General features: G+C 43.8%; 1 protein-coding gene across 5 annotated transcripts in view; it reads right to left on the reverse strand.

Annotated features, from left to right (window-relative positions):
• The window catches only part of klhdc8b (kelch domain containing 8B), a 115,784-nt gene extending 96,461 nt beyond the window's left edge, over positions 1-19,323 (reverse strand). The window contains exons 1-3 of one of the 5 annotated variants that reach the window (XM_038812520.1): positions 18,757-19,323; positions 15,642-15,702; positions 6,908-7,638 (exon numbers count right to left, since the gene is read on the reverse strand). In XM_038812520.1, the coding sequence (XP_038668448.1) occupies positions 6,908-7,283 (376 nt within the window). In that variant the 5' untranslated portion in view covers positions 7,284-7,638; positions 15,642-15,702; positions 18,757-19,323. Of the gene's footprint in view, positions 1-6,907; positions 7,639-8,810; positions 10,147-15,641; positions 15,703-17,875; positions 18,154-18,756 lie in introns of those variants that run through there. The other 4 variants (XM_038812518.1, XM_038812517.1, XM_038812521.1 and 1 more) reach the window with 4 other exon arrangements.
• Between the last annotated feature and the right edge of the window lie 1,121 nt (positions 19,324-20,444).

Raw genomic sequence — 20,444 nt, forward strand, 5'->3', positions numbered from 1 at the left:
TTCCAATGTTTGGAGACTGCCACTGAGTGAAGACCGTTTCTGATTAAAGGGGTCTGAAATAATTTGGATTGGAGGGCTCGGATACAGAAGGTAATTTTGATAGATTGACAACGTATGCAGCTACGTAATTATGACTTTTATGAAAATTCTCTGCTTAGAGATTAAGTGGTTGTAGCGAGATACTTTTGCATTATAAAATATAGGGTGCACTTTGAAAGGGAGCAGAAGTAGAGGCAACGGAGGTGATGGGGGGGATTTTCCAAAATGGAAATCAAGTGTTCACGACGGCGCGAAACTGGCACGGGGACGACCGATTCTGCCCCCCACAGGGGGCCAGCTCGGCGCTGGAGCCGGGGGGGGAGAGGAGGAGGAGGAGAGGCCGGCCCGCCAATTGGTGGGCCCCGATCGCGGGCCAGACCCCATCGGAGCACCCCCCCCCCCCAGTTAAGGAGCTGCTTTTCCCCACCCCACAGGCCGCGCCCCGACCCTTCGCGCAGACTTCCCGCTGGTAGCGACCAGAGTGAACGGCGCCGGCGGGAATCTGTTGTATCTGAGCAGCCGCTGAGCCCATCTGGGCCAGAGAATTGACGGCCCCTCTGATTCCAGCGGCCGGTGCCACGTCAAATGCGCCGCGCAAATGGCGCTGATTCTCCGCACCTCGGAAAATCGTGCACCGTCGTCGGGGCGTCGTGCCGCGTTTGCGCCAATTCTCCAGCCTGGCGCGGGGTTTGGATTATCACCCCCTATATATGTAGAAATCATTGAAGGCAGAAGAACAGGTTGAGAAAGCAGTTAATAAAGCATACAGGACACTGGACTTCATAAATAGGGGCAGGGCATAGATTACAAAAGCAAGCGAGTTGTGATAAACCTCAGCTGGAGCTTTTTTCTGATTCTGGGCTCACTTTACGAAGGATGTGAAGATATTAGAGCACGTGCAGAAAGATTTACAAGAATGGTTCAAGCAATGAGGAACTTCAGTTATAATGGTAAATTGGCAAAGCTAGGGCTGTTCTCCTTGGGGAAGGTAAGATTAAGAGAAGATGTGATAGAGGTGTTCAAAATCATTAGGGGCCTGGTCAGGGTAGAAGGGTCGAAAACCAGAGGATACCGATTCAAGATGTTTTGCAAAGGAAGCAATGTTGAAACGAGGGAAGACATTTTTGTGCAATCTGTGATTAGGACTTGCCTGAGAATTGCATCTGTGCAATCAAGATACAAGAGAATTGGAAATTGCTTCTGAAGCGCAAGGTTTTCAGAGCTACAGGGTAAAGGCAGGTGAGTGGGACTAGGTAAATTGCTCCTCCAGAGAGCTGCATGGACATGATGGGCCAAATGGCCTCCTTCCATGTTGTAACCATTTAATGGTTCTATAGACAAACCATGCTGAATATCAGAAGGATTTCATGGACAATGCAATAAATTCTAGCAATTGATGAATAAATGTATCTAAAAAGCCTATTTGCAACATATATGATGATACGTATAGTGCTGACTGTTACATCCAATTATATCTTGCCTTGGGAGTTAAATATATTTAAAAGGGAAGTCACCGGTAATTTCTTAAGATTCTATCACTCTCAAGCTATTCATGGAAACTGTTAACAACCTCTCACTTTCTTATAAAGCGACAAATAAAATAGGATGAGAGGCATGGGGTGTGTGGTGAACTGGCTGATTAGGAATTAAATCTGAAAGCTATTTGGAAGCCCAAATACATTACTTTTAATGGGCGCAGGAAACTCAGTGGAAATAGTGGAATAAGATTTCAATTTTCTCTGCAAGCCATAATCAGATCTCATCTGTTGAGCTTCGAGAATCTGAGATATTGCCTTTCAGTTACTGTCAGAGTGTATTCTTTTCATTAGTTCAACAATTTCTTCCATTGCTGTGCACCTGCTGCCATGATGTCCAGGAAAATTATATCTGCCGCCTATTTTGCAATTGTACTGGATATGCTTATGAAACTCCCTTATAACACTATCATTATTCAGATCTGTTTGAACTTCGACTAAAAGCCTTTGCTGATTAATGTCAAGACTGTCAGTAGTAGCGTGCACTGAAAGCATCTTTACTTTAAGAATATGGATATGCTTTCACATTATTCCAATATAGAACAGAGGCAAAACCAGAATCGGTTTAAACAATGTACCGCAAATCCTGCCTTCTCCTCAACATTGCTGATAACATTGAAGAAGGATGAATTTCAGGTCTGAAGACATTATACTGTAAAGGTAGGCATGTACAGATCATTAAGTAAATAAGCAAAGTGGAGAATATTGAGACGACAAGGTTGTTAACATTAAAACACATAAGATTTTAATACATACATTTTGCATGGGGTAAGGTAAGAGAGAACACTGTTAATAGCTTGTTGCAAAGCATCTAACAACGGTTTTGTGCAACAAATGAGAGGAAGTCACAGTAGGATATAAAAAGACATGAGCCCCCCTCATCCCTATCTGGAAATCAATTTTTTAAAAAAGACAACGGTGGCGAGGAAGTTCCCCCAGTTTATGACAGTGTAATGCCAGGCATTTTCCCAGTCCCTGGCAGTTGTTCAATTCCTTAGAATTTGGGGAAAGATTTCTTGGAGATTTTGGAAAGCCGATTGCTTTGGAGGACCCATGTTAATTTTCTAGTCACTAAGGAGTACCTATGTGTCCAAGATATTATCATGTTGACTTGCGGAGTGAGTAAAGACGCATCCACGTGTGGGGATTTCCGCGCGCCCGCACGACGTGTTTCACAGTGGTGGAGATGGCCCACCGTGGCCACTGCAGGGATCTTCAGATCCTGCCGCTGTCAATGAGGTTCCCTGTTCCATGTACCCACCCCTGCCAGCAAACACATGCCGGGGATTCGTCGTTGGCAGGATTGGAAAATCCTGCCAGCGCGACGGCTGGAAAATTCCAGCCCATGTTTTAATTCAGTTGAATGAGAAGGTTCCATTTCTTTTTTTTTTATTTAAAAATTTTTTTTAGAGTACCCAATTCATTTTTTCCAATTAAGGGGCAATTTAGTGTGACCAATCCACCTAGCCTGCACATCTTTGGGTTGTGGGGGCGAAACCCACGCAAACACGGGGAGAATGTGCAAACTCCACACGGACAGTGACCCAGAGCCAGGATCAAACCTGGGACTTCGGCACCGTGAGGCAGCAGGGCTAACCACTGTGCCACCGTGCTGCCCCAGAAGGCTCCATTTCAAGAAGAACTGGATCCTTCTACCAATGGGAACAGTTTCTCTTCATCTACTCTGTATGGGAACCTCGTCGTTCTGAATACCTCACTCAAATCTCTTAAATTTCTCTTCTCCAATGAGAACAGCTTCTTCAATCTATTCATGTAACTGAAGTCACTCATCCCTGGAGCCACCCTTGTGAATCTTTTCTGCATGCACTCTAAAATCTTCACATCCTTTCTTAAGTGCCAAGAACTGGACACAATTCTTCAGTTGAGGCCAAACCAGTGTCTTACACAGGTTTAACATGGCTGAGGTATTTGTTTTCTTTATTTATTTTATTTGATTTAATTTATTTATTGTCCCGTGTACCGAGGTACAGTGAAATGTATTGTTCTTCGTACAGACCAGGCAGATTGTTCCATGCAGGAATACATAGAACATACTATAAATGCACAGTGTAAATACATAAACATAAGACACAGGGTGCAGCACATGATATATAGTGCTACAACTGTAGAGAAGAAGCGTAGAAAGATCAGTCAGTCCATAAGAGGGCCATTCAGGAGCCTGGTAACAACGGGGAAGAAGTTGTTTTTGAATCTATCGGCGCGTGCTCTCAAACTCTTTTCAAAGGTATTTAATGTTCTGAGGTGTCTGGACAGACTAGATAGAAAGAAATTGTTCCCATTCGTGGGAGGATTGAGAATGAGAAGGTGATTGGCAAAAGAAACAGTGGCAACATGAGAAAAACATTTTACAGAGTGAGTGGTTAGGATCTGGAATGCACTGCCTGAAAATGTAGTGGAGACAGATTCAATCATGGCTTTCAGAAGAGAATCGTTTCATTATCTGACAAGGAAAACTTTTCACGGCTGCAAGGAAAAGAAGGGGGAGTGGCACTAGGTGAATTCCATTTGCAGAGAGCCAGCACAGGCAGGATGGGCTTAATGGTATCTGCCGTAAGCATTATATGATTCCACTATTCAGTTCTGCTTGAAATGGAACCTTCCCATTTAGCTAAATGGAAATATGGATGCATCTTCACTCATTCCCCAAGTCAATATGATATCCTGGACACATATATACCTCTGTATGACCAGAAAATGAACACGTGTACTCCAAAGCAATCAACTTTCCAAAATCTCCAGGAAATCCTGAAGAATTGGATCACTGTCAGGAACTGGAAAAATGCTTGGCATTATACTCTCATAAACTGGGGGCACTTCCTCACCACCACCATACACCATTAAACAATACATCACAAATGAAACAGCGGGCAACTACCTTGGTAGGATGTCAGTAACAGGCAGTAACTGCTTGTCCTTCACTTGCTATGAAGCTATTCCATCATAAGAGTGTGACAGAATACTTTCCACTAACTTGGAGCAGTGCAGCTCCCACAAAGAGCTCAACACCATCCAGGACAAAGGAGCCGGCTTGATCAGCACCTCATCCACCATCTTAAACTTTCACTCCCTTCACTACCATCGCACAGCGGCAACAGTGTTTACCATCTACAAGATGCACTGCAGTTGACTTGCCAAAGTACCTTCAACAGCACTTTCTAAACCTCTACTGCCTTGAAGGGTATAGAAACACCACTCTCTGCAACTTCCTTCCTGGTGACACACCACCCTGACTTGGAAGTATATTACCTTTCTTCGCGCTCTCTGTGCCAAAATCCTGAAATTCCCTCCCCCTAACAACACTGTCGGTTATCTACACCACATGTACAGTAGTGGTTCAAGAAAGTAGCTCACCACCATATTCTCAAGGGCAATTATGGACGAGCAATGAATGATGGTTTTGTCAGTAACGCTCACATCCCATGAATGAACAAAAAATGATTGTGAGAAAAATTGTCCGATACATAGAACACACAGTGCAGAAGGAGGCCATTCGGCCCATCCAGTCTGCACCGACCCACTTAAGCCCTCACTTCCCCCCGATCCACATAACCCAATAACCCCTCCTAACCTTTTTAGTCACTAAGGGCAATTTACCATGGCCAAACCACCGAACCTGCACGTCTTTGGACTGTGGGAGGAAACCGGAGCACCCGGAGGAAACCCACGCAGACACGGGGAGAACGTGCAGACTCCACACAGACAGTGACCCAGCAGGGAATCGAACCTGGGACCCTGGCACTGTGAAGCCACAGTGCTATCCACTTGTGCTACCGTGCTGCCCCAGATACATAGAACATAGAACGATACAGTGCAGTACAGGCCCTTCGGCCCTCAATGTTGCACCGACATGGAAAAAAAAACTAAAGGCCATCTAACCTACACTATGCCCTTATCATCCATATGCTTATCCAATAAACTTTTAAATGCCCTCAATGTTGGCGAGTTCACTACTGTTGCAGGTAGGGCATTCCACGGCCTCACCACTCTTTGCGTAAAAAACCCACCTCTGACCTCTGTCCTATATCTATTACCCCTCAATTTAAGGCTATGTCCCCTCGTGCTAGCCACCCCCATCCGCGGGAGAAGGCTCTCGCTGTCCACCCTATCTAACCTATCACCCTATCTAACGGGGCATACAAGGGGCACTACCCATTTAGAACTTGAATAATTCAGCAGAAACCATTTTGCGTTAATTCAAATAAATTTTCTATCCACCCAGGCTACAACTGCAATAAACATTACCACAAAATCCTGGAACTCCCTCCCTAACAGCACTATGGGTGTACTTACACCTCAGGGACTGCAGCAGTTCAAGAAGGCAACTCACTACCACCTTTTGAAGGACAACTGGGATTGGGCAATAAATGCTGGCCTAACCAGCTACACCCACATCCTGTAATTTTTAAATAAATAAGAAAAAGGGAAAAAAGAAATCAAATGCAATGATGCCATTTTCTTCTTCCAACGTAACAAGAGTAGCAAGATTCAGGGATAAAATCTGCCTTGGGTGGGCAAACAGAACCAACGGTATTGCATCCTGCACCTGTCATAAACTCGCCCAATATTCAGGGGCATATAAATGGCACCAGGTGCCATCCTACCCATTTTGTGCTCCAGTCCGAGACAATTTTCGCCCCACATATCTTTTAACTCTCCTTCAATAACATACTTCTGAAGGAAATATTTTTACATTCATTTTGTCAAACAACATTTTCCTCAGGGCTCATGATGTTCTCTTTCTCAATCTTACTTGTTGCTAAGCAGCAGCATAAAGTCATGTTGTTAGGAAGGCTCTCGACTTCAGAATTAAAAGCATAGAATAGAAGCAGGGAAATCAAAGCATGCTTCTCTCTTGTGCAGCTACAAGATGAAATATTTCTGCAACATTTCATTTTTCAGTACATTTTTCAAGAATCAAGAGTTCCCAGAACTTGGGTGATTTGAATATTATAATGAGCTGTGCACATTAGTGATTAACCCCTAATATAGTATAGTATGTAACATGAAAAGTCAGAAGCCAAGATCCAGTAATCCTATCACAGAAATTTTAAATTTGGCTCATCGATTTAATGTTGCTTGCCATAACACAAGCTAAACTATATGTTGATATCAGAGACTCAAGCAGATTAAAATAATTTACAACCAATTTCTAAGTTATATTATTGCACTCTATACAAGATACTTCTTCACTTAATACTTTGTGGAGTATACATTATTTTATCATTAAATTTACTGTTATCTGCAACTTCATGTCCACAATTGGCCTTTCAATGGAAAGCTCAAGTATGTTTGAGAAATATTAAATGACATACCTTTCTTGACAGCTGTTATTCCCATTGAAGGTTGTCCCAGTGGTGCCTTTTTCTCCCACTTTCCTTCATCCATGTTAAAGATGTCTACTGATCCTAAAGGACTCTGCTCCTCATTCATGCCGCCAATAATGAGAATTTGCTTGTTCAGAATGACTGCTGGCGCCCCAGCTCGAGGAGTGGGCATTGAGGGTAGCCCTGTCCACTTCTGACTGACAACATCCAACATTTCAACTTTGTCCAGGGGCAATCCTGTATCACTACAGCCCCCAAGAACAAACAACTGCCTATCCCGATACACTGGAGTGCAGTACACACGCTTGGTAGGCATGGGAGGGAAACCTTCCCAGTACATGGACTTTACACTGCTCACTGCCATACCTCTGGTTCCAGGAATAATTTGCTCTCACTGAACCTCCGCAGAATATGAGATTCCTTTACTCAGATATTCCAGAGCATGAAAAGGCATCACCGGTACGTGTCAGGAAATAACTAACTGGAAAGAGGATTGTGATCACTGGAATTCCAGAGATCAATTAAAAATACCTAGAATACACTCCATTCTGAGCGCTACAGTCAAAGTTTCACAAAGTCGACTTTTTAATGTTGTTTCATCTGGGAGTCCAAGGGCAAAACGTACAAACGGATGACTTGAGAAGGAAGGGAGAGCACAATGGAGTATTCTGTATTCCAGAACAGGGTACCATCTCACATCAGGCAGGTATGGCTTAAACCTTCATTGAAAGGAATAACAGCATATGTCAGTTGTTGTTTTCCTGTGCTAGCGAATGTTTCTCTCCTATGAAGAAAAATCACTTGTTTTCAGTATCTATAAAAACATTTTGTCTTACATATCAATATACATTCTAGTGTATTCCATAGTCACCACCTATAATCTAATTATTTAATACTGCCTAAACCCGATTCTCCAACAGTCCAAATTGGGTGTATATTTAAATCTTTTGCATCAGATTTTGTGTAGCCTGTCTTTTTGAGATCACAGTCGCTGACATTTACACAATTTTGACGAGATAATTTACCGTTATTATTCCTTTGAGTAGGAGTAACCATTTCTGATGTAAGGTCATTGGCCTGAAAAATTGCCCACCGAAGCAAGGAAGGTGCCTGGGCGGATGAAACTTTACGAACTCTGCAATACCGGGCTGGTTTAGCACAGGGCTAAATTGCTGGCTTTGAAAGCATACCCAGGCAGGCCAGCAGCATGGTTCGATTCCCGTACCGGCCTCCCCGAACAGGCACCGGAATGTGGCGACTAGGGGTTTTTCACAGAAACTTCATTTGAAGCCTACTTGTGACAATAAGCGATTTTCAGTTTTCATACCGGGAATGTGAAGGCCCTGCCGATTTGAGTGGCAGGGCAGACAGTAACAATAATATAATGTATGCCACAACCAGCCTAATGGACAACCTGGCCAGCCGGGTTTCCCCTGGATCTCTGGAGCCTCCCCAAGGTCTATCCTTGGCCCCGTCTAAAAACATAATGCTCTCCACATGGTGAGATTGGTGATGGTTGGGTGGGGGGGTGAGGTGTTGCATTTAATCAGGGTGGTGGCAGTCCCGTCACCTTCCTGCCACATGCCTGATTAATTCTATGGTGGCAAGCCCTTAGACAGGCTTCCTGCACTACCACAAATTGAGGCCTTTAAGTGGTCAATTAAGGGCCTCATCCTGTTACCACTGGTATTCTCCCAGCGGCAGGCAGGGAGCTGACAAATGGGAATTCCAAAAAGCGGGCTCCCGGGGCTGGGAAGTGAGGAGTGCTCCCTAATTCAAAGGCACTCAGCTTGACCCTGGGACCTGGCATCATGAAGAGGAAACCAAATGAAAGATGCTCCAATGCCCTTGCTGCCAAACCAACCCACCCCCGCCCCTCCCCACACCTTACCTGTGCAATGGTCCATTGGCAATCCTTGGCCTTGGGTGGGCAGTAACCAAAATCTCTCATGTGGCGCTGCTGAGCAACAAAGAGCCTCTGGTCTCTGATTAGCTGATAACTCATGGTGTGCAAGATGTCTGTCCCAGGATTTTGTTCCCGGGAAAGACCTGCTGCTGCCCAGTTAAATGCCTGAATTGGCATTTACTTCGGCAAGCCTTCCTGATAAGAGGCGACATGGCATCCCACCAGCTCTTCAACCAGTGGGCAAGACCCCTGTTCCTGCATTAACTACCACCCAATGTGAGGTTCAAAGATGTTTGCTGATACCATCCAGCTCTACTTCACCACTGCCTCTCTCAACCCTTCCATCGACTCTAAATTGTCAGACTGCTAGTCTGACATCCTGGACTGGATGAGCAGGAATTTCTTCCAAAATTGAAAAAAATCAAAGCATTGTCTTTGATCCCCGCCACGAGCCACAACCAGCCTTATCCTTCTCCCTGGCAACGGTCTGAGATTGAAGCACAATGTTTGCAGCTTTGATGTCTTTCTGGCCCTACAGTGCACACCTAACCACATATCCACACCAGCACCAAAATCACTGATTTCTAGCTCTATAATATTACTTGGCTTTGCCTGTATCTTGGCTCAGGTGCTGCTGAAATTTAATGCTTTATTAACACCAAACCTGTTTACTCCAATGCACTTCTGCTCAGTCTTCCACCTTCCACAAACTTGAGCTCCATTCACCCGATCACTCCGAAGCTCACTAACCTACACTGGCTCAGCCAACTCCATTTTAAAATTCTTATCCTTGTTTTCAAATTCCTCCATGCTCTCACATATTCCTATCTCTGAAGCTTTCTCCTGTCTAACAAGCTGTGCATCTGTTGATCCCATCTCCAAATTAGGAGGCTATGCATTCAAGACATGCACCAGGGACTGGAACACAAAGTTCTTGCCTGAAACCTCTGCAATGTACTAAGGGGGTATTGTGGGGGCCCTGTCTGCTCTCTCAGCTAAACATCACGTATGCCTTGGCACAATTTGAGGATGAGCAGTGTCCCAGCTAATACTTATTCTTAAATGATCAGAAAACCAGATTACTTGGTCATCATCACATTACTATCTGTGGGATCTTGCTGTGTGCAAACCTGCTCCTGTGTTGTCTACATTACAACAGTGGCCACATTTCAAAACTACTTCATTGGCCACAAAGAGCTTTGGAACATAAAGGGCAGCATGGCAGCATTGTGGATAGCACAATTGCTTCACAGCTCCAGGGTCCCAGGTTCGATTCCGGCTTGGGTCACTGTCTGTGCGGAGTCTGCACATCCTCCCCGTGTGTGCGTGGGTTTCCTCCGGGTGCTCCGGTTTCCTCCCACAGTCCAAAGATGTGCAGGTTAGGTGGATTGGCCATGATAAATTGCCCTTAGTGTCCAAAATTGCCTTTAGTGTTGGGTGGGGTTACTGGGTTATGGGGATAGGGTGGAGGTGTTGACCTTGGGTAGGGTGCTCTTTCCAAGAGCCGGTGCAGACTCGATGGGCCGAATGGCCTCCTTCTACACTGTAAATTCTATGAACACACTTAAGTCGTGAAAAGTGCTGTCTAAATGCAAGCCTTTATTGCAGAAATCTTTGCATTCTTCTAATTCTGGCCTCTTACCCATCTCGGGCTGGATTTGTTGGTTCCCCCAGCTGCCTGTTTCCCAGCGGCACTCCATTCACGGGCGGTGGAATTCTCTACTCCCGCCGCTTGTCAATGGGTTTTCCCATTGAAGCCACCCTTTGCCACCAGGAAGAGAATTCCAAAGACTGGAGAATTCCGGCCCTCCTCTTTAAATTACTCCAGCATCAGTGGCCGTGGCTTTAATTCTTGGAATTCTTTCTCTAAACCTGTCTGCCTCTCTATCTATCAGGGGCTGGTTTAGCTCACTAGGCTAAATCACTGGCTTTGAAAGCAGGCCAGCAGCACGGTTCAATTCCCGTACCAGCCTCCCCTAACAGGCACCGGAATGTGGCGACTAGGGGCTTTTCACAGTAACTTTGTTGAAGTCTACTCGTGACAATAAGCGATTTTCATTTCATTTCATCTCTAACGCCTGCTTAAAACCTACCTCTTTGACCAAGGTTTTGATCAGCTGTCCTATGTATCACCATATGTGGTTCAGTGTCAGGTTTTGTTCACTCACACTCCCATAAAGGATCTTGCAGAAGCTTATAGTATATGTAAGCTACTACCAATGTTGTTTTGGAGTGGTCTCATGCACTGAGACGGGAGTTCCAGGCATCGATCAGTGAGGGACATTGGCTTGTTGTGATGGCTGGAGTCCAGGCTGGTGCAAGTCAAAGGTTTCCTTGAGAACGCTGCCTTGTAGCATAGGGGCCAGGGTTGCAAGTTCTGCTTCTCCTCCTGGCCCATACGGAGTGCCACAAAAGTCACTCGCCTTGAGGAACCAGCAGCTCCAGCCTTGGATCAGCTGCTGGCAAACACACGGGTCAGACTCCCTCGCATGCTATTAAATTTAATTTGTGAAACTCAATGACATCATCAGAAGTTTGGTATGTTCATTGGAACCCTGTTTGCCTTCTGTGGAGTAGCGGGCATGGCTGGATTCCTTTACTTTAACATTTAATGGTGTAGGGATGGGATTGACCTCGGCCTAGGTTGCTAGATCCTGAAATGGTAACCCTCTCCAACCATCTTCTTTCTTGGGAGGGAGGGTTGAAATTGAAGTAATTAACTCTGTATCTCAGTTCCCAGATTCTGCCTGATATGAGTGTTTCCAACATTTTCCATTTCAACAATCAGATTTTCAGCATCCACACTATATTGATTTGTAGCCATTTTTTAGAGTTGTTCCACATATATTTTTGACTTGATTTGAATGGAGCCTACACGTGGTGTAGTTAGAGTTTTTTTTTAAATAACCTAATAATTTATTTTCCCAATCTATTAGTTCATCCACACCTAGGTGAATGGAAAAGTAACAACACTCAGGCTGCAGTTTACCTGTGCCTGACCACCATACTATGTGTGAGAATGGTCCCAGGTATCATGCCATAATCGTTGTTTAAGTTTAATTCCAATAACACCCAACATGTAAGAGCCCCTAATCAAAGCACACAAACATGAACAGCTTCACACAGTGCTCAGAACCTTATAGCAATTGGTTAGGCAGCTTTAACATAGGGAATGATTGATCAACTATGTCAGTGTGACAGTGTCAGAATCATTGCTTTAATGGCATGCGAGAGCTACTACTAGTTCCCTTTAGTATTCGTCTAACATTTGGTGCTGGAGGGAACTGAGAGGAGCCCACATTCTTCCTGTAGGTGTCAGAACACACATACAGAAATCTGTTTCAGGTTTTGTTTTCAGAACTAGGGCTCTGAATTTTTTAACAAGCACAAAAGATCCGTTGACTTGAGGTGCAATATAAATTGTTCATTCCGAAAGGACATGGTTTCAGCTGGACTTGAATTTCGATTACCTCAGCTCTCAGAGGCTGCACTTTCTTTTGAACATTCCACTTTTTCATTTGTGGCGCAAATGTGCCGATAATTTATGTCAGGGTTTTCCCTTAACCACAATTACTGAATGCAAAGACTCCCCTTTTCTAATCTACACAAAATCCCAGAATAAATAGTGCTAATCATTGAGGAGGAAACTTCTCAATTAAGCCATTTATCATTTTTAGATCAAAATTCAAAAGCTATGCCAATTGCAATTCCCAACTATTTAATTATTCCATTACTTATTCATGATTCAAAACAATTTTTGCATTTAATTGACTCTTTTTGTTATTTATCTACATCCATTTAGATGTGGATTTTACAAATGGCAGACATGTTCCAATGATTTCAATAATGGGCAAGGCAACAGAGGCCAGAAGGAGGAATTACATATCCATGTCTGATCCTGTAAGCTTTCTGCAGGGAAATCAAGAATTCGTTCCTATCAGTGTTCTACCAAATTATTATTTTTAGAAAAGCAATCTAGTGTGCCCACAAGCACTATCCTTGGTATGTTTTTTATTATAGCCATGTGTTAACATAGCAAAGAAGGAATTTCTGTAAAGTCATTATTAATTTTCGCACCTCAGTGGCACTCTGTTTCCACACCAGGTATTTTCTTTTTAACTGGCATAATTTGGGATGTTTAAATGGGATAACGCAACTCAAGAAAATAAATTAAAATAGAGAGATTGGCAGTGGAGCAAAATATCTGCTTGGACTACTGAACTATTGCCTGCCATTGGTAAACCTTTACTGTGATCAATACTAAATCCTGGCTGAGTTATCACACGTCCTCCCCTGCTAACATTGATTTTTTTTTTGTCCTTTCGCGAAGAAACTAATAATTTAATTAAAGCAATAGTTGTGCTCATACCTGAAGACAAACACTCTGCAGAGCCACATACCCTGAAGACCTCAACTCAAAACCAAATGCTAATCAGAAATCTCTGTCACATACTAAAGAGATTGCTGGCCCATACATGCACATAATATAATGTGCCATGCACTTAGCCTAGATGTAAACCAAACAATCCCACCTAGATAGGGTAAACCGGTCTATACTATAACTTGCATTTATATAGCAGCACTAATATGGTAAGACATGGCATGGTATTTTACAGGAGCCTTACAAAACTAAAACTGACGGTGAGCCAAAGGAAGATGTTTGGTCAATGAGATTTAAAAAAAAACTTAGGGTATCCAATTATTTTTTTTTCCAATTAAGGGGCAATATAGCATGGTCAATCCGCCTACACTGCACATCTTTTGGGGATGAGACCCATGCAGACACGGGGAGAATGTGCAAACTCCAAACGGACAGTGACCCAGGGCCGGGATCGAAACTGGGACCTCGGCGCCATGAGACAACAGTGCTAACCACTGTGCCACGTGTTGCCCTCTGTCAATGAGATTAATTGTAGGGAATATCTTAAAAGAGAAGTGAGAGGAGGAGAGCCAAAACGGTTTAAAGGAAGGAATTTCAGACCTTAGGACTTAGATTGTTGAAGGTCAATGGAATAGGGGATTCAGAAGAGGCTCGAGTTAGAGGAATGCAAAGCTGCTAGGTGGAGAAGGTCATAGATACAGGGAGGAGTAAGACAAAATGGAGAGATTTGAACACAAGTGTGGAAATTTTAAAATTGAGTTGTTGCTGGATTGAGAGCCATTGTAGGTCAGCAAGCACAAATGTGTTGGGTGGTGCAGCTTAGGGTCAGTTAAGAAACGAGTATCAGAGCTTTGGATGAGCGCTGGTTTACAGAGCGTGCAAGATAGGGAGGTGTTGTGGTATAATTGATTGTGGTAGAGGTTACAGCAGACAACAATTTAAGGAGGGGCAAAGACAAGCAATGCTATAAAGATGGAGGTAGACAGCCTTTGTGATGGAGAGGATATGGAATTGGAATTTCGGAGCTAAATGGATGTTGAGGTTATTCACAATCTCATTCAGCCTGATGGTAGACAGGGAGGGGAATGGAATTATCAAACAAACAAAATTAGAGCAGGGGCTGAAGATGATGACTTTGGTCTTCTCTATCTTTAATTGGAAGAAATTGTGGCACATTCCAGGCTCAAACCAGATATCAAACCTTGTGGCTAGGTAGGACTGAGTGTCTTTGGATATGTTGCCAATAAGCTGCTTATAGATGAGAAATAGGAAGGGTTCAAGGATGGATCTAAGGTGGTAATCCAGAGGCAACAGAAGAGAACATTGCAGGAGATCCTCTGACTACAAGCGGATAGGTAAGAGTGGCACCAAGCTGCCACACAATTAGACCATGGAAGAGAGGTTTTGACAGAAAATTACGTGGTCAATCGCATCAAAACTTGCTGATGGGTATACCATGGTTAAAGTCACAGTCCACAGTCATAGAGGATGTCCCTTGTGACCTTGATTTTGCCAGGTTCAGTGACATAGCAAGGATGAAAACCTGACTTGGAGGATTTCAAAGTTGAAGTTGTAAGAAAGATGGGTATATTTTTTCTTTATTTGTTCTTGGGATGTGGGCATCACTGGCTGGGTCAGCAATTGTTGTCCATCCCTAAAGGTGGCAGGGTAGCACAGTCGCTTCACAACTCCAGGGTCCCAGGTTTGATTCCCGGCTTGTGTCACTGTCTGTGCAGAGTCTGCACGTTCTCCCCATGTCTGCGTGGGTTTTCTCCGGGTGCTCTGGTTTCCTCACGCAGTCCAAAGATGTGCAGGTTAGGTGGATTGCCCTTAGTGTCCAAAAAGATAGGTGGAGTTACTGGGTTACGGGAATGTAGGGTGCTCTTTCCAGGGGTCGGTTCAAACTCAATGGGCAAATTGGCCTCCTTCTGTACTGTAAATTCAATGAATTGCTCTTGAACTGAGTGGCATTGCTGTGTCGGTCAGACTGGGTAAGGACAACAGATTTCCTTCCCTGAAGGACATTCATGAACCATGTGTGCTTTTACAACAATCGGCAATGGTCATCATTAGACTTCTAATTCCAAATTTTTTTTAAATTCAAATTTTACCATCTGCTGTGGCGGGATTCGAACCCTGGACCAGAGCATCTCTGGATTACAAGTCTAGTGACAATACCACTATGCCACCACCTCTCCCCTTGTTTTGGGAGACAACACAATCATTAACTTTGGAGGGGAAAGGAAGGACTGTGGGGTAGCTATAGATTTCGTAACAAGGTTGGGTGTTAATGGAAGATTTTGAAAGGGAGGGGAATGTGCACCTGAGGAGAGCGCAGTTTGCTATATCAGTAAGCATGGAAGCCAGGAAAGAAAGTTGAGTGATCAGCAGTTTAGTAAGACATAAATATACATAAACTCTCACATCCTGCTTACCAAATCCATCTCCAGCACTGAGATGCAAAGACAAATAGACCTTCACCACGGAAATCATTGCCTTCATTAAAAGAAAATGTTATGTAAGCTCTTTAATTTAAGCAGGGGTACAAGCCAAGTAATTCAATAATAAGGTTCAATGTGATTTATGTTGTGCGATGTGTTTGCAACAGCTTGTGTAATCTCCTTACTGATCCTCCTCACAGGATGCAGTAACTTCAACCCATTTATGGATCTAGTCATGGTTTCCACTGATTATTTGCTGAAGCTAAGCAAACCAATCAAGCCCCACCCCCAACTTATGCCATCACTGAGGAAATTCTTCACCCTAATTTCACATCAGAGCACCCGTTAAGATGTTTCCGCATTCCAAATATAAACTAAAATTGAAACTGGGTATGCAAATCAACCTAAAAACAATTCAGCTGGATTTCAATTTTCTATCAAGTTGCTATATGTTCAATGCACAAATATAAATTCATCCTTATAACCATTTCCATAATCCAAACTTAAAGTATAAACAAGCTAACTGTTCTTAATTGTTGGAGAATTGTACCTACCTAATAATGTGTTGTGAAAATGTAGAACCTTTTCATGTCAGTGTCCAACATACTCCATGCCAAGCTAATTCAGAACTATACAAAAAATGTTTTTCATGTATGGACAGCAATGGTTTCAGTAAACCCTCTTATAAATACCGTGTTAATTAAATGTAAAATAGCCATGATAGTTATGTGCTGATTGGATGATTTTGATTTTTGTTTAATTGTGACTGATTGTCACCATTTTATTACCTTTTATTGAGAAATTAATCCTAAATTAATGAGCTATTAAAAGAGATTAAGCATATTTGTTCTTGTTAGACTGAAGCAATAATCAAAGTTTTTTGTAGTCACAAAGGGAATCAGAATGATGAGCACGGAAATGTTCTTTGTGCTGAGGAGCATATTATTAAAGCAATAAATTCTCAAGAAGTAACCAGGTCCCACAATTTATGGAACAAGCTGCTATTTATACTGTGAAGGAGGATTTTGAACATTCATGAAAAGAGAGGTTACTTATCTAATTCCACAACAAGTGAAAACACAATAGCTTGTTCCCAGCACCAGAGCGACAGGAGAAATATCTGAATGGAGGGAACATATTTTCACCTTCTTATCGCCTTACTTTTATCAAGTGCAAGGTCAATCTCAAATACAACTTGCAAATGCAAACAATCCAACACAAATCCATGCCTCTGGCACCGGCACAAACTAGTACCCCAAAATATTATTTCATAGTCTACACCTCAAAACAAACTATTAATCTAAAGCATACTACTGTTGTTGATATCATCTAGCAACCAAAAACACCTACATAATATATTTGTCAGTCAACAATTTTAAATTATTTTAAAAGGTGTTGTACTTGTGTGAAAAATAGCAGGCAGAAAATTGCAATACAAGAGCCTTGATAGGAAGATTTAAGTTTAAATCTCTAAACACAAACCAAATGGAATGTAAGTCTAAGTCTAAATTCCAAAAAAAGTCATACTCTTCTGTTGATACATACCATGATCACTCAGAGATGGATTAAATTATATATTAAATTATAAATCCCAATACAAACATATCCTAAACACTTGTAAATATTTACATTTATAAATCTGAAAAATAAATCCTATACTTTTAACTCCAAAGACAAACTCAGACTCCAACATTACCATAAATATCCTGAAGTGCAAATGCAGAATAATATTTTAACAAGTTGGGTCCTCATGTTTGACCAACCATAAGCCTAGATTTACTATAATACTGTAATGATGCAGTTGCTATGGAGTAAATATGACAGCAAATGTTGTTGTCCACAAATGTAGAGTTAAAAACACAAATCCAGAAATTGCTGTCAGAGATACTCTATGCCTTCCCATTCTGCACTGCAGACTCGGCACCAGAATTACTGTAATAACGTGAATTTGGGGTAATTACTCAATAGTAGCATACCAAAATGACTGAAAATGCTAGAGCTTTTAGAAATGGAACCAACTGAATTTTTGATGATATAATAATAATCACTACTAGTCAACCCTTCTCCTTGATAAACTAATTTTAAAGGATGGACCCCCATTCCATCAGAAGAAAATTAATACTGCATATTTTTAAAAGCATATTTGTTTTTTTCCACTGTCTCCTTTAACTCTCACCCTTAATGTGATCTGTAAAATATACCTTCATTTTGCTTCAAAGGTAACATACCTTTCCTGTTTGTTACTTGCTCTTTTGCACTCTGCCTGGCACCGTGAGGATGCAACTTGATTGATTGAAGGGCCCCGTTCATAGGCACCACAGGTCTTGTGTAGATGGTGTCACATTGAAACAGGCAGTGGATTAGTGGAAATGCTCACAGACAAGTTCAAAGGTGTGCAGATTAGGTGGATTGGCCATGCTAAATTGCCCCTTTGCATCCAAAGATGTGCAGGTTAGGTGGGTTGGCCATGCTAAATTGCCCCTTTGTGTCCAAAGATGTGCAGGTTAGGTGGGTTGGCCATGCTACATTGCCCCTTTGTGTCCAAAGATGTGCAGGTTACATGGGTTGGCCATGCTAAATTGCCCCTTTGTGTCCAAAGATGTGCAGGTTAGGTGGGTTGGCCATGATCAATAAGGGGGTTATGGGGATAGGGCAGGCGAGTGGGTCTGGGTAGTGCTCTTGCAGACACGGTGAGCCAAATAGCCTCCTTCTGTACTGCAGGGAGTCTATGGATTCGAAAGCCATGAAAAGTCTGTGGGCAGTTGCATGAGAGGTGAACAGCAAAATCCATGCAGACGCTTGTTTATCTTAAAAACATGGGTCACACACCATGTCCATCACGATGATGTCACCCGCATGACTGACAAGATATAAATTCAGTCCCTTTTCGTATAATCTCCCTCTCCATTGCCAGTTCCATTGTGAGTGGAGCTTTATTCTGAGAATGAAGTTCCACCAAGTAAACACCAGCCCTAAACCTGTTGCCTGTGGCTGTTTACATCATTCAGAAACCCTGATAAAAGCAGAGGGAAAACATACAACACCTCACAAGTCGCCGTGATCACAAAAGTTAGCAAAAGCCTCGTGCACTCGCTTCTGGCCACTCTACCTGGTAACACGCACTATGGGTGCGCTTTCCTCCCCAATTCCCGCAACTCCTGGACTCTCACTCTCCCAGATTCCTGGGAATTGCCACTCGGCTGACTGCTTCCCCCCCCCCCCCCCTCCCTTTCGCTTTCCCGAAACTATTCCCGGACCGATGCGAGTGTCATTCCCAGCTGCAGCTGGCAGTTAGGAAGCGGATTCCGGATCGATGCTCAGACTGACACGGGCTGCTCGCCCAGGGCGGGATTTGCGCCATTCCCTCCGGCCAGTCTCCGGCTTTCCCAATCCCTCCGCCAGGATGTGTCCCTTCCTCCCGATTGCGGGCCGGGTGTCGCTGGTTTTGGGGAGAGGACTCCTCACTCTGGCTGCCGGCTTGCCGCTCCTGCCCTCCTGGTTGTCATGACTTTCTGGTTGTTTTCCCGCTGGACCCTTTTCCGCTCCCGCCCGCTGGATGGTGTTTGCGCGCCTTTCGCCACAGCTTTATTCCGCTCTGTCCATGTGTGCTCCCTCTCTTCCTCTGGCCCTCTATTGATGTTTTTTTTTCCAGATCTCTCTCTCTGAGGAAGGAAGCTTAAAAAAAATCTTTTAAAAATCGCGTCACCAGATTTAACCCTTTGAGACTCAGAGCCTTCCTTCCCCAGCCGGGGTTCGGACCTCGCCTCCCGCGCGAAGCTGGCCGCAGACAGGGACACTCCGGACCCGTCAGGGAGTCAACTTTTCCCCGGCTCATGTCGCCGGGAATGACCGCAGTACCAAAAGGTGGCAGGCAGCTCTTTGGGTTTTCATTGAATTCCCTCCCGCCAACCGCCCAGAAGCTTTGAGGCTCCCATTTCGTCCTTTCCTTTCTCTCCCCCCCCCCCCCCCTTTTTAATATTTGAACTGGAAAGGCAGGAAAACACTCGGCATCTGCAGAATAAACACAGCAGAGTTTCAGCCCAGTGACCTTTCACCAGCGCTGGAGGATAACGGCCCAGAATGTGAGGGGTGTATTGGCACTTGCCTCATGAGTTAGACCACTGCCACCTTTTTAACACAATTGCTTTGTACTGAAAGTTGAGGCAAGTGCGAACTGACAAGGGAGTGAACAAAAGGGTCCAAACAAAACAAAACGGGCCACACGGTAGCACAGTGGTTAGCACTGTTGCTTCACTGTGCCAGGGACCAGGCTTCGATTCCCGGCTTGGGTCACTGTGCGGAGTCTGCACGTTCTCCCCGTGTCTGCGTGGGTTTCCTCCGGGTGCTCCGGTTTCCTCCCACAAGTCCCGAAAGACGTGCTTGTTAAGTGAATTGGATATTCTGAATTCTTCCTCTGTACCCGAACAGGTGCCAGAGTGTGATGACTAGGGGCTTTTCACAATAACATTGTTGCAGGGTTAATGTAAGCCTACTTGTGATAATAATAAAGATTAAAGGGCTCAATAAAGCAATCCAACCCCTGCGGTGCCCACCAGGTATGGAAGGCCTCAATGGTGACCCTGGACACCGCATGGTCCCTCTCCAGGGACACCCGGCCACGAACATAACTGGAAGAGGGGCAGACAGTTCGGCCAGAAAGGCAGAGAAGGTAATTGGATGATTTAGAATCCAATTAGGCACGGATAGAGAATTACAGCCAAGGGAAGAAGGATTGGGGACAAAATTCAAAATCAAATAAAGAAAAAATGAACAGTTTGAAATTGCAAGGAATCTCTA

The sequence above is a fragment of the Scyliorhinus canicula genome, chromosome 11, assembly GCF_902713615.1.
Source record: "Scyliorhinus canicula chromosome 11, sScyCan1.1, whole genome shotgun sequence".
In the NCBI taxonomy this organism is placed as follows: Eukaryota; Metazoa; Chordata; class Chondrichthyes; order Carcharhiniformes; family Scyliorhinidae; genus Scyliorhinus; species Scyliorhinus canicula.